This window comes from Fusarium verticillioides, chromosome 2 (assembly GCF_000149555.1).
Source record: "Fusarium verticillioides 7600 chromosome 2, whole genome shotgun sequence".
Classification (NCBI taxonomy): Eukaryota; Fungi; Ascomycota; class Sordariomycetes; order Hypocreales; family Nectriaceae; genus Fusarium; species Fusarium verticillioides.
This window is the reverse complement of record NC_031676.1, coordinates 2131137-2143222: the sequence shown is the minus strand read 5'-3', so window position 1 is coordinate 2143222 and position 12086 is coordinate 2131137. Positions and strand designations below refer to the sequence as shown.

Here is a 12086-nt window from a genome sequence, read left to right as displayed (position 1 = left end):
TGGGGCTTCATGGTTCGTCCCGAGGGCGGACAAGTGTCAGGAAACAAGGGGATTCTGAATGCTTGCAATCTCGACGAATTCGGTGAAGGCAAGGGATCTCATTCGCTGCTTTTCTCCTCCTCCGTGCGTCAAGCCCTTGCGTTGCGGACTCGAGCTCGATGGCACCGCCGGCCCATTGGAAGAAGGGATGCAGCTCAGGGATCCGTCATTGGACTTCCTCCCATGGTCTACGGCATCGAGTGCTCTTTACGACATCGTATCGTCCTACTTCTACAGGAAAGCTTGCATTGGATGTCTGCCGGCTTCCCCCTTCCAATGTGAGACTTCTTTTTGGGCCAAAAGAGTTGTGCATGATGCCCATGACTGTGAATCAAGCTCTGAAGGAGAGATGCCTGCAAATATCGCCACCGTGGAACATGCCAATCGACTTGGTAAGCCGCTACAACCATGTTGCGTGTGTTCCCCAAGCCATGCCTGTTGGCCGTTTTTGTTCAACAGAACCTCGTGGTATGTCTCGGCTGGTTGCTTCTGTTGTTGTTGTTGTTGTTGTTGCGCAATGGTTTTGCGTCTTCCAACCCACATATCAGGGCAGATTCTGGTCCAAAGGGCCTTGAAGAGAGTTATTTATGCGGCCTCTTCCCATATGCGAAGATCATCCACTGTTTCTTTTTCACTTGTTCTAGACAAAGTACAATCCTCCTTGTTTCCTTCCTACAAGGTCTCAAACTGGGGCCTCAGCCTCTATTCTCCCCATAATATTTTCTGGGACACTGAGCAGGCATCCGCAAAGGATTCAGGTCAAGCTGAATTGAGTTAGTTAGCTCGTAATTGTAAATTGCTGCAAGTACTCGCCTCGGTAGTAACATATAAGAATAAGGGGAGTTTGCATGCTTTTCGTGCATGGCTGCCGGCTCACATGAATGATTAAAGTTCCGCCCTTCCACTAGAACGTTGGCCTGCCATTGAAGAACTTCTTTGTCAAACACCATAATCGACAGTTCAGAAGTCATTTCAGAACCATGCTGATGCGCACAAGACATGTATAGGCACAACGTGGCAGCATCCCTCTGGCCAAGACTGCAGCCTAGCCATTGCATTCCATCGACTCCGAAGGGGGAAGAGAGAATTGAATGCCTGTCGACATGAAAAGATACCATTGTATATTATCGCCTTTGGACACCCAGTCATCCCTTTGCCGCCTCATTTGTGCTGGCTTAATGGTGTATCACGTCTTGCATGATTTGCACGCCTCGCTTTGAAAAACTTTGGAGCTTGAGTGACCATGCAAACCTAACTCGCTATCACATCAGATCTTTCGGCAAGCTGCAATATCTATTCTGGGGGGCGTGTGAGTTGATATGTATCAGTTGTAAGAACCTGTCGATATTACTCTATGGCGATGATTGCCTTGACATAGGCTACAACACCTTTCGTGAAGCAGTCCAGAAGATAGAGTGTCCATACTATCGCTTTATATCAACGCTAACTTCCAGAACTTCGAGGCCCATGTTAAGACCACAAGACTGAAGAAGTTGAAGTGGCTCGCCTTGATCTCATTCAATCATGCATGTATGCACATTGAGCGAAGAGTAAGACACCCAATGTCACGAAGATAAGCTCTTTGTTCTCTCCCACCAACAGCATGTGGAAGCCCCTGCCCAGTCATGAGCAGAAGTGGCATCTAGGACAGCCATCGACAAGCATTTCTGCCACCCCCAGCAAGGGATATGGCGGTGACAAAGGATTCTTCACGGGGAAACATGACGAGACATCCGAATACTGCTGAGCTGGCCTTCTGCTTCGGGAATGGCCTGCGTCTCGGACAACTGACTCGTCTGTGATGACTTCACAGCCCGCATGGAACCAGGAGCGTGAGGAGACAGGGAGCCAAGTCAAAGGAGCTTGATACTAGGCCTTAACATTGGGCATAGTTGGGCTCAGCAGGGATGCAGGTCGGACTCCCGATCTCTGTGGCTGGGGAGTGTCAAAGAATATACCCTTACGCAGGTATATTGGGTGTCGGTGACTCTGTGCGTGTACTCGCATCTGTTTCGGTGGGTGGATGCACCAAGCGAGACACAAGCTGTAAGCTCGAGGCTCCCGGGTGTTCACCACTGCTCGTAATCCAGACGAAAAGTAGTCAATAATGACCGACTTGTAGGCCTGAGACTGGTTGTCGTAACAAACCATGTGTCGAGGGGATAAATACACAGACCATCCGTAGGCCTCAGGTCTTTTGGTGAACTGTATTCCCTGCTTGCTGAGCCTGGTGATCACAACGGCCCGGTTTAGCGGCCGGCCCGGCCCGCTTTCGATTTCCATTCCAATATTTCGAGTCTTCGAATCGAGCATGTTTGCTAAACCGTTAACGCCAAGGCCAATCCTTTTCGAAGGCTCAACAGATTTCGAAAGTTTCTGAAAAGACCTTGATCGCGGGGTTTCCGCAGTAGAGCAGCAATGGTCAGTTGCAAATATACAGCCAGGTGGTATCTAATCACCATACAGGTTGAACAAGGACAGAACAGTACAGGACGAAGCTTCGACAGGTCATTACGGCGCTGAATATGGAATTTGACCGTAGAACCATAGTTAGAAGCAAGGCAGCTCTATGACTCTGAACCGCCCAATGAGCAGCGAGCCTGGAAAGCCACAACCAGATCTGGCGAGTTTGAGTTTGAACCAGTCACCTGGGTTGCTGCAAATCATGTGTCTGAAGAGCGCTGCATGGAGCCCCTTCACAAGTAACGGGGACGAAACGCGTCCGATCGTACCTGGAGCCAATTGAGAACAAAAAAAAAAAAAAAAAAGATCTCACGAGCCCACAACAAGGTACGGTACATCTCGGCATTTTGCCAGGCTCGATACCGACTTCGACCTGGAACATTTCGCATGGACCAATGTTCAAGCATGCGATACGGGATAGTTTCTGGCACATCAGATCGGTTTTCTGTCTTTGTGTCATCTGGGCCTTCTGCATTCCGGCAGTGCCCTTGGTTGAAAGAGCAGCTTAGAGGGGATGTCCAAGGCTAGCGTTGTAGCCATGTGGGGAGAGAATTGACAAGCAGGGGGGCAGTCAGGGATCAGCGGTTTCGGATGGGTCTTCCTGTACGGCAGACATGTTTCCATTGTCGCCGCATGGATGCCTACAGGAAGCAATGATTGGCCGGTAGCAAGATCTAAACCATGGCCATCCCAGAGAGCCAAGATCTTATAAGGGCACAAGATACCAACGACAGATGCTTGCAGGCTTGCCATGCTAGGCTTTCAACGATTGTAATGAGGCTGAGTCTGAATGACCAGGGGAAGGCACAAATCGAGCAGGCCCCTCCGTCATCGTCCGTAATGTGGTTTGTTCTCAAGGAAACACAAATTAAAGTGTGGGCTGAAGTCTTGGTTGTTCCACAACCTTAAGACAGCGTCGCGGCAGTGTGGAGCGAGGTGTACTGTGGTATTGACAATCTGGAGACAACGATTCTTTTGAATATCATCTTGATGAGGCTCTCGGCTGGCTCGCAAAGGTGCATAATTGCGGAAATGTTTAGAGAAAGGCCAAGTGTGGTATCCATAGAAGGAAACGAGCGCGCAAAACGCGACAATCCCTATTCAGGGCACAACAAAGGCGATGTCCGAGACATCATGCGGCAATGAATTGGATCTGAGTCTGCAATTTAGCGCTTTGTGATTCGACGGACCCAATTGACACGCCTACCGTAAGTACGCCTGTTGAACGACACTGGGGTCTAGAATTGAAGCCCCTGCTACTCTCTGTCTGTCAAGGGTCTAGAATTCGGTCGCAGACTCGGGTGGGTTTGTAAACACGTCACGACGGCGAGGAAGCGCGCGGGTGTGAGGGTAGATTTGATGAGCACCATTGACATAGTGATGATGGTTTCTCTTTTCTTTTCTTTTCTTTTCTTTTCTTCTCTCTCATCCCCCAAGATTTGCCTGGTTCAGCAATGGTTTGAAATGACTTGTGCAGTCCCACGCATGGGAGTTCTGGAATGCATGTAAAACACTTGATGCTTCGTGGTAAGAGGGAGGAATAAGGTGCCACGTGCATAACTACATACGCCAGCTTGAGCTGATGGAAGGAAGGGTAAGTACATAGGTGGCGAGAGCTGCAGGCTGCATGAACATTGCACGTTCGTCCCGCACGAACTGAGTAAGGGGATATCTCGTTGATCTTGGCCAACTCATCGCTATTGATGGGTGGCAGCTAACTTAGCTGTTCGAGGCGGAGGAAATGTGCCGCAACCACCACAACAGAGACTCGGATCGACGCATGGCGCGGATTAGGGTCAGGCCCCAGGGCCGGACTTCAATCGTTCATCAAAGAAGGTAGAAGGAGTAGATCTTTCGGGTGGCTGTGATGAGCATATGCATGCGAATGCGGATATGTGATGTGATGTGATGTGATACGTATGATGTGCTGTATGCGGGTGTAAATAAGTGGGTTCCACCAGCCGGTGTGCCTGCGGTAGCTTGCAGGTGGATAACTCGACATTGTGTTTTGTTATTGTTATTGTCAGGCGGATGGTGATCTTAATGTTGGGCCGTCGTGTTATACTTTTTCTTCTTCGTCTTCTGAAAATGAGAGCGGTGAAGATAAGACATAGGCCAATAAAGGGAGGCCAAGTTGGTCCCGAAAGTGGCCAGGTGGGAACGCACGAGAGGAGGCGGCAGGTACTAACGATCCATGAAAGTAAGTGAGTAGGTACGGACAGAGAAAGGGGCGAAAACGTGAACGGCCGAGAGCCACTGCTAGTATGGAGGCTACAGGTTAGGCAAATCAAACCCAAAAGACCCATCGACGACTTGAATGGATTATCTATAGTAGGTAAGTGTAAGTAAACGTTTTCTGACGAGTAGAGCCTGTTTATGTGTATAATTTGTGCATTTTGAATTTCCTCTATCTCATCAAGTTAAGTGCTCGTTTCCTCGGGTGTCTTTTGAGTGTTTTTAAGTTCATGGTTCCTAAGAACTTCGGATTACTTTATGGCGTTAATACCTGCAATAATACTTACCTAGGTAAATGACACTGCTTATAAAGCTTCGATGCAGTCAGTACCTATTGAGAACCAATTTATCTTGTTCCTTGCCTAAGGTATACATGTATCTTAAGCAATTCGGAGCCATATTCAAGTTGCAGCCCTGCAACTGATCCGTTTTTGAACAAGAGTTTGTGAAGAGGTTGACCAATAGAGGGTGTCGTCACCATGCCTTTTATTAGGCTCCCGCCATTAGTGTAGTTCGATACCTTAACGCTTGCGCTTAACCTCCATACCAGCTAACCCAATACGTCCTCCACTGCTCCACTTTAATGCCCTTCCCCTCAACTCCAAGTTTCATGTCGAACTTCATGTTGTCTCACGAACCAAATACTCACATCATCTATCATACCCTCTTAAAGTGACAGCTGCATACCTACTATCCGCGATATAGCGCAATAAGTATTTCAATTTAGGCGCAGGACTATCAGGGTTTACAGCTTGAGGCTCACCTACCGGCTGAAATACCTATTCACCTTTCTTAGCGCCCTACGCGTCATCAGTAATACTCTAGCCTCAACATTCAAACCGTCGCCTTCGACGGACGGAGTCGCTCCAACACATCGAGCCACTCCATCTCCGGTGGTCAAAAGCTTCGACGACAACAAATTCTTGCTGGCCCCGCCACAATTTCTCCCTGAATTGCTGTTTCCTTTCTCGATATTGTGGTTACAACCGACTGACCAGACCGGCCGTGTCAGCGACCGCACTTCTTACGCGCCGTGTTTATGCCTCGTCGTGTATTCCCTCATCGCCACTCTGTATTATCCACCGGGTTCTCCGTATTCTTCTTGTTTGTGCGGGAGTCCATCACCCACACAACATTGTCTGTCGGAATCACGCGCAGCAACACTGCCAGGTCTTTGGAGCCTCAACCCAGCTGTACATGTGACGATCACTCGACACTTGCCTGACACATATGTTCTCTCGCCTCTTGGTTGCGTTCAGCCGTCTTGCCGGACCTTCGCGGACATCGGGCCTGCTGGGTTGACATATTATACCAATACCCCCATCCTCACACCCTTTCGCAGTACCCTTTGTTGCAAATAGCGCCGAGGGTTATTACTTAGATCGTCATGAAGCCTGTTGCCACATCGCCTGAACAGCTCACCTCACAGGTACATCGGCTGTCGTTCGCTTCACCCCGTCTCGAGAACGCTGGCTGTTTAGCTCCGGGCGAGGATGTCAACAGATCCTACCCTGCGATGTTCGTGACCACTGATGCCCGATCTGCAGCCAGCCCAATCGCCCCCAGCAACCCTCAAGAGGTAGCCTGCCTGAACTTTGCGACTGGTGACGTTTGCTCAGGCTCATCGCTTAGGACAAGCGCTGTCAGTTGTATCAGACTGCGAAGTGCCCTTCTTTCGCCCTCCCTCGAGGACCTGCCAAACGAGGTTTTGTTTCACATTATGGGTTTCCTGGACGTCAACGACCTTCTGTCAACGTCGAGAGTAAGTATCGACTACCTACCGTTAGCAAGAATAAAGTCTACCTTCCTATTGACATGCCGGGATCATTCATGAGACCTTGAATTGGTTCCGACAGCCCGAGACCTTGGGAACACAGACTGATACAGATTTAGACGAGCCATCTCCTTCGCGATATTTCTCAAGCCCCTATTTTACACCATTATCGGCTTCAGCGAGCCCGAATTAACCTTCCATCACGCCTATCGTCACCATCTCGTCCAACACTGGCTGATCTCATTGCTCGTTCAATCTTCATGACACATACTTCCATAGTTTCTCGAAAGTTAGCCCGATCCTTGGTATCAATCCGATTGTCTCGCCGCTTGGCAGCCAGACCCTCGGCCGCAGCCTTGGTTGAGCGTTCTGTTTTACCCAAGGAGTGCGTGCCTGGTATGACGTCAGTGCATGTGGCGCCAGCAATTGTCGCCAAGAAGAAGGCAATCGAGAAAGAGAGAGTTAAGGACGGATTGCGACAGTGGATCGCGTCGAGATGGAAGCGTGAAGTCAAAGAGCGCCAAGATGGCGTAAGAAAATGGGAGGAGAGCCGTGGCATAGGACGCGTGTGGCGCCTCCGTAAGTTTTGGGAAAGAGTTAGTCGTGGCGAGGAGCGAGACAGTGCTTGGTAAGTCAGTGATATCAACTTCTATGAGGTGAATCGTTGTAAGGTCGCGTTTGCAATCATGCATGAAGGACCACTATAGTTCGGTTCTGTATTGGTCACAGTTCTGACAGGGAGACGTCAGCGGTAGTAGTGGCTTTCGTCCTGTCGGCAGGATTACTTGTATGATACATTATGTACGATGTGGTGATGTTACAAAATCGACGAACTCCGTTATGTGTACCGGGCCATGTGAAGGCGATCGGCGAACCCCTCACGAGTGGTATCTTTCTATCATGCATGGTTATGCACAAAGTCCCTTTTGCTCAGGCTGTACGAAACCTGAAACCATCCCAATCATCATCTTCTTCGTCCTCCTCCTCATCGTCGTCCTCTTCCTTCTCTTCAATAGCTGGCGTGTCCAGATTCTCTTTGCCCAAGCTTGGAGGTTTTCCAGTGCCATTTTCTTGGCTGAAGCTTTCACTACGTTTCCGTAGGGCTTCCCTCTTGTCCTTTAACCGCTTCACGCGAGCTTCGAGCTCTTCCATTTCTTCAAATTCCTCTTCGAGCGCACGTGTTGCTTCCTCCTTTTCGTCTTCGAGATCGACGTCAGCTTGAGCGCGTCGCTTCTCGGCCTCCTCCTCCTTCTGGGCATCGGCGGCGGCAGCTTCCTCCGCCGTCATGGCTGGGGCTGATATAGTCGCGTCTTCATCGTATGTGGCTGTTGTAGCAGCAATGTCGGCCTCGAATGCTGCCCATTCTGCCTCATCAACCGCTATTGCTACCGCAGATGTAAGGCGCTCGTCTGCAGTCAGACTACTGGCCTGGCGTGACGGGAGCGATGCAGTGGCAGATTGTGAGGTCAGGTTATTAAGCTGACCTCCAGGGGTGGAAGCGGAAGAGCCATCTCGATGGGCTGGTGTTGCTGGTCTCGATGGGATTTGGATCTCAACCCCTTGTGACGGTGTAGTCGACGTCCTCCTAGTCAATCGAGGTGGTGTCAAAGTCTGATCCTTGTTATCCCTATCTCCGTCTCCATCCACTCCATCCGTCTTATTTCGTTTCCGCCTGCCATCGTCCATTTCGACATCTCCGTCTTTATCGTCGATAGCCTCCTCGTTATCGTCGTGTTTTCGTTTTTGTGAAGTCTGTTGTGAAGCCCGAGCGTTGGAAGGCGCCGTCGTTTGAGCTTTTATTAAGCGAGTTTTGTGTGCCTCTCCTCGGACATGTGAGTCCCATAACGATTCGGCCTTGATTTGCTCGTGGCAGAGGGTGCATAGAAGTTTGCCTGCATCAGAATAGGCGGCATATGGGTGTTCGATACGGCGAGCAGCGCGCTGTTGCCGCAAAAGAGAGCGTACGTCGGACATGGAAGTAGATGAAAATGAGGAGCTGTAATTCGTAACGTTGAAGGAATGCGGTAGCTGAAGAATACCACAGGTAAAGCAAGGTGTTCAAGTATATGAAGCTGGTTATAATTCGCGATATCAATTGGGGTCAGGAGATCAAGAGAAGCTGCCTCATAAAGAATAGGATTAGAGAAAAAAGAGGAATGTCAGAAAAGAAAAGAAAGAAATGCGTAGTGCTTATGACGTTGGATGGTACGGACAGAGATTCTAGGTTGTCCAAGGGTACCTAGCAAAGAGGTGTGAGGTGAGCAACCGCCGACGATTAACCGGCGCAAACGGATGGGCCTGCTTTTATCTAATCTTGTCATTAACTGTTTGCGGTATCATCTTCGACGGTCACACAGCACGACACTAAACGATACTAAGTGATATCTACTTTCTCAAATCATTGAGACTTGCTGCATTAATAAATCCCTATTTAGGTAGCCAAGCTCCCGAAAGCTTTGACCGCAGTTGCATCCACGTGGATTCCAACCATTCCAGCAGAGTCTCACTCCCCCACCAGGAAACCTTGTCTTGCTCTGTCTTTTGAGCCGCCTTCTTGACGTACCGTCTTATTCTCTGCTCCTACAACTACCCATAAGATTGCTTTATGAGGCGATCCTCCTGCAAGAGCTGAGGATGGCCGAACAACAGCAAGAGGGCCATTCGCTCTCATCCATGTTCCCTAATCCGCCTCCTTTTTGGCAAGACTTTACAACAGACAAGATTTCTCGAATTCAAGAACTAAGGACTTCATACATCGCGGAACATGGTGGCGATCCTTCGACAGTCCGCGTGCCTGGTATTCCCGAAGATCTCGTCAATCTGCAACCTCCAGCCGAGCCAGCCGATGGACGCTGGCGTGTATTTGGCGATCAGTACATGGTAGGATAAGCAATTGCAACTATTTCTACAAGATTGTTGGCTAAGTTCATGTTTAGCTGGACGACAAGCTTCCAACTCTCGAAGACCAAGGGATTACCAATCTTCCCTCATCATCACAGCCGGAATCCAAGGATGCTAAGCGCTTTGATCGCGCCTTTGAGCTCAAACGGCTAGCTAAATCGCTTCTGTTAAATTTTCTCGAGCTCTCTGGAACGTTATCGCATAACCCATCGCACGCCGAAGCAAAAGTGCAGGACTTGCGCACACTCTTCATCAACTTTCATCACATCCTCAACGAGTACCGGCCACATCAAGCACGCGAATCAGTCATTGCGCTGATGCAAGAGCACCTAGACCGCACGCGAGCTGAGACCATGGCCATACGGATACAGGTGGACAAGGCACGCCGCGTGCTCGATGGCTTGGGCAGCCTAAGCGTACCCGATGTGCCCAAGGCTTTAGGACAGAACACCGAGGAGGATGATCTGGAGGCGTTGGCGAAACAAAGAGAAGCAGACGTGTGGGCTGCTACAGATGCCTTATTTACTTGAGGCCGGGTATTGGCACAAGCATCAGATATTGTCCATACCGTCACATTATTATCAAGGGAGTTGCAAAGATCAACTTCCCAACAAACGAGACAGACAGTCATCCCACATTGGGCAGCCATTTCGCACATCATATTCTCACCCTTTAGTCCCGAAGGATGACCGCAGCTGGAGTCTTGGAGCGGGGCGAATTTTATTGCACAACCTTGTATAATGGACTTCTTTTTTTTAGAGGGTTTACGAAAAAAAAAAAAAAAAAAAAAAAAAAAGAGGAATTTACACAACGAAGGTCGCGATGTTTGCAATATGGAGCGAACCTCAACATCTACGCACACGCAAGTGGAAATGCATAAAGCTAAGCCTCGGGTTGTCAAAAGGCGGTCATAAACTTCGTCTGAGTCGTTGATTCAATATACACACTTCAGCTGCTCTATGTTTCTCAGCAGCATCGCGACGCAACACACAAAGGACTATAAAAGCTCAGTTCTCAAACAACAAACACCCGGCATTGTTGCCTCGCAACACATGTTGTTGTTCGACCCCCCTTACAGGATGGTGCAGGGGATACAGCAGCATTCGTAGTCGCCACATTCGATACACTTGGTTTTGGTGCCCGTGGCCTCGGAGGGCTTAATGATGGACTCGGCGATCGAAGTGGCGGCGCTACCGGGACCGTTGCGGTCGTAGAGACATTTGGAGGAACCGCAAGCCATTTTGGAAGTTGTTTGGAATTGATTCAGGAGAGCTTAGAGGGATCTGCAGTTTTGCTGGGTTAGCTGCCGTTCATCTTCATCTTGGACTTGGATGAGTTGATGCCCAGGAACAGAGAAGAAGAGGCGCATATTTGTTTTGACTTACCGGTGCGATAACGAAGTTAGTGAGATTTAGGGGTAGAAGAATGAAGTTGCAGGTTTCAAGTCGCAGCAGCAGCAGCAGCAGCAGCGGGAGTTGGAATTGAATTTCAAGCTTGGGCTGTAGCTTGGACCATGTCGACCTATTTTGGGCTACAGCTGTAACATGATTGCGTCACCAATTGGGCTAAAGTGTGGGTGGGGGTGGATTGTGATTCAACGTGTAGACCCTGGATTTGATCCCTCCCTCTTGGCAATCTCCCCCAGCTCAGCCTCTATTGAGCCACTACAATGATGAAGCTTTGGGAGAGAATATATTCCTAGTACGCTACCGACGTTATTGACCTGCCTCTGTTTTCGGAGATGAACAATGCCCTCGAATATCAAGATGGCCAGAACTCATGTCATGGCATATCAATCAAGCTGGGTTGCCCGAAGAAGCACGGAATCAAGATGTGGTCAAAGTAATACCTAACCGACAATAAGGCTCTCAAAGTTAGAGATGCCTCATAGCAAAGCTAGTGCTTGATATGCTTGCCTGTGCGTGCCAGATGGAAGACTTGTTTTCTTCAACATCCAAGAGCAGGCATGAGCACTGCCTATTGCAGAGCTCTTCGTGTTTAGGAAGACGAAATAGGATACCTTCCAAGATATAAAAGGCGTCGAGCTTGTAAAGTCGGGTTTCAGTAATGTAATGCTGTCTCTGTGCTTGTTGCTGAGATTGATGCCATAGACAATAAGGTGACGATGCTCTGACAGCATACACTTTCGACTTTTCTTCTTCTTGTTAGACATAGATAGCATATGCCCCTATGAAAGCCTTAAAATATACGAGAATCTTGAACTATTATATAACGCTTGAAAAGAACTCAGTAATCTACGCAAGCATGCAGCCTCCAGGTGTTTATTTCGCCTTGTCAGACGGAGCAATCCGCAACTGATACTAATAAGTTCAATGACAGAGCAATATAGACCTCTGCAAAGAATACATGCGAATAGCTTACTCTTACACTGTCATGGCCAGCGTTGTAGACCTCGAAATCATCCGCTTCGACCAGCCCTGGGCCAAAGATGGACATGTTCCGTTAAGATACACGGCCCAGGGAAGTCATTGTGGAGAGCCGTATAAGGGTGTATCCGAGACAGGGAGACATACTTAGTGGAGCGCTGCCGCGATCTTTGAAGTCGAGGATGGGAAAATCAGAAGTTTCACCATGGACTGGGATCAAAAGACTATGCAGATGAGTCCACTTCCTTGTCACTGGCAAAGGGCCGGGGCTGACGTTGGTGCAGATT

The 12086-nt window shown here is 49.1% G+C and overlaps 6 protein-coding genes across 6 annotated transcripts; 3 read left to right on the top strand and 3 right to left on the bottom strand.

The window, feature by feature from the left end:
• Positions 1 to 1908: 1908 nt before the first annotated feature.
• FVEG_04281 (hypothetical protein) lies at positions 1909 to 2352 on the bottom strand (the record flags this gene model as incomplete). The annotated part of the gene is made up of 1 exon (XM_018892071.1): positions 1909 to 2352. One exon carries the CDS (start codon positions 2350 to 2352, stop codon positions 1909 to 1911), a length of 444 nt encoding a protein of 147 aa, XP_018748682.1.
• Positions 2353 to 4891: 2539 nt separating this feature from the next.
• FVEG_04283 (hypothetical protein) lies at positions 4892 to 8757 on the bottom strand. The gene has a single exon (XM_018892073.1). It carries the CDS (start codon positions 8483 to 8485, stop codon positions 7442 to 7444), a length of 1044 nt encoding a protein of 347 aa, XP_018748683.1. The 5' UTR covers positions 8486 to 8757; the 3' UTR covers positions 4892 to 7441.
• FVEG_04282 (hypothetical protein) lies at positions 5369 to 7626 on the top strand. The gene is made up of 2 exons (XM_018892072.1): positions 5369 to 6499; positions 6631 to 7626. Exons 1-2 carry the CDS (start codon positions 6125 to 6127, stop codon positions 7141 to 7143), a joined length of 888 nt encoding a protein of 295 aa, XP_018748684.1. The 5' UTR covers positions 5369 to 6124; the 3' UTR covers positions 7144 to 7626.
• A 43-nt stretch (positions 8758 to 8800) lies between the features above and the next one.
• Positions 8801 to 11659, top strand: FVEG_04284 (hypothetical protein). Its single transcript, XM_018892074.1, has 2 exons — positions 8801 to 9391; positions 9448 to 11659. Exons 1-2 carry the CDS (start codon positions 9146 to 9148, stop codon positions 9940 to 9942), a joined length of 741 nt encoding a protein of 246 aa, XP_018748685.1. The 5' UTR covers positions 8801 to 9145; the 3' UTR covers positions 9943 to 11659.
• Positions 10208 to 10899, bottom strand: FVEG_04285 (hypothetical protein). Its single transcript, XM_018892075.1, has 2 exons — positions 10798 to 10899; positions 10208 to 10695 (listed from the first exon to the last, which is right to left on the bottom strand). The coding sequence occupies exon 2, from the start codon at positions 10650 to 10652 to the stop codon at positions 10485 to 10487; it is 168 nt and encodes a 55-aa protein (XP_018748686.1). The 5' UTR covers positions 10653 to 10695; positions 10798 to 10899; the 3' UTR covers positions 10208 to 10484.
• A 147-nt stretch (positions 11660 to 11806) lies between the features above and the next one.
• Positions 11807 to 11950, top strand: FVEG_15438 (hypothetical protein; the record flags this gene model as incomplete). Its single annotated transcript, XM_018904560.1, has 1 exon — positions 11807 to 11950. One exon carries the CDS (start codon positions 11807 to 11809, stop codon positions 11948 to 11950), a length of 144 nt encoding a protein of 47 aa, XP_018748687.1.
• Between the last annotated feature and the right edge of the window lie 136 nt (positions 11951 to 12086).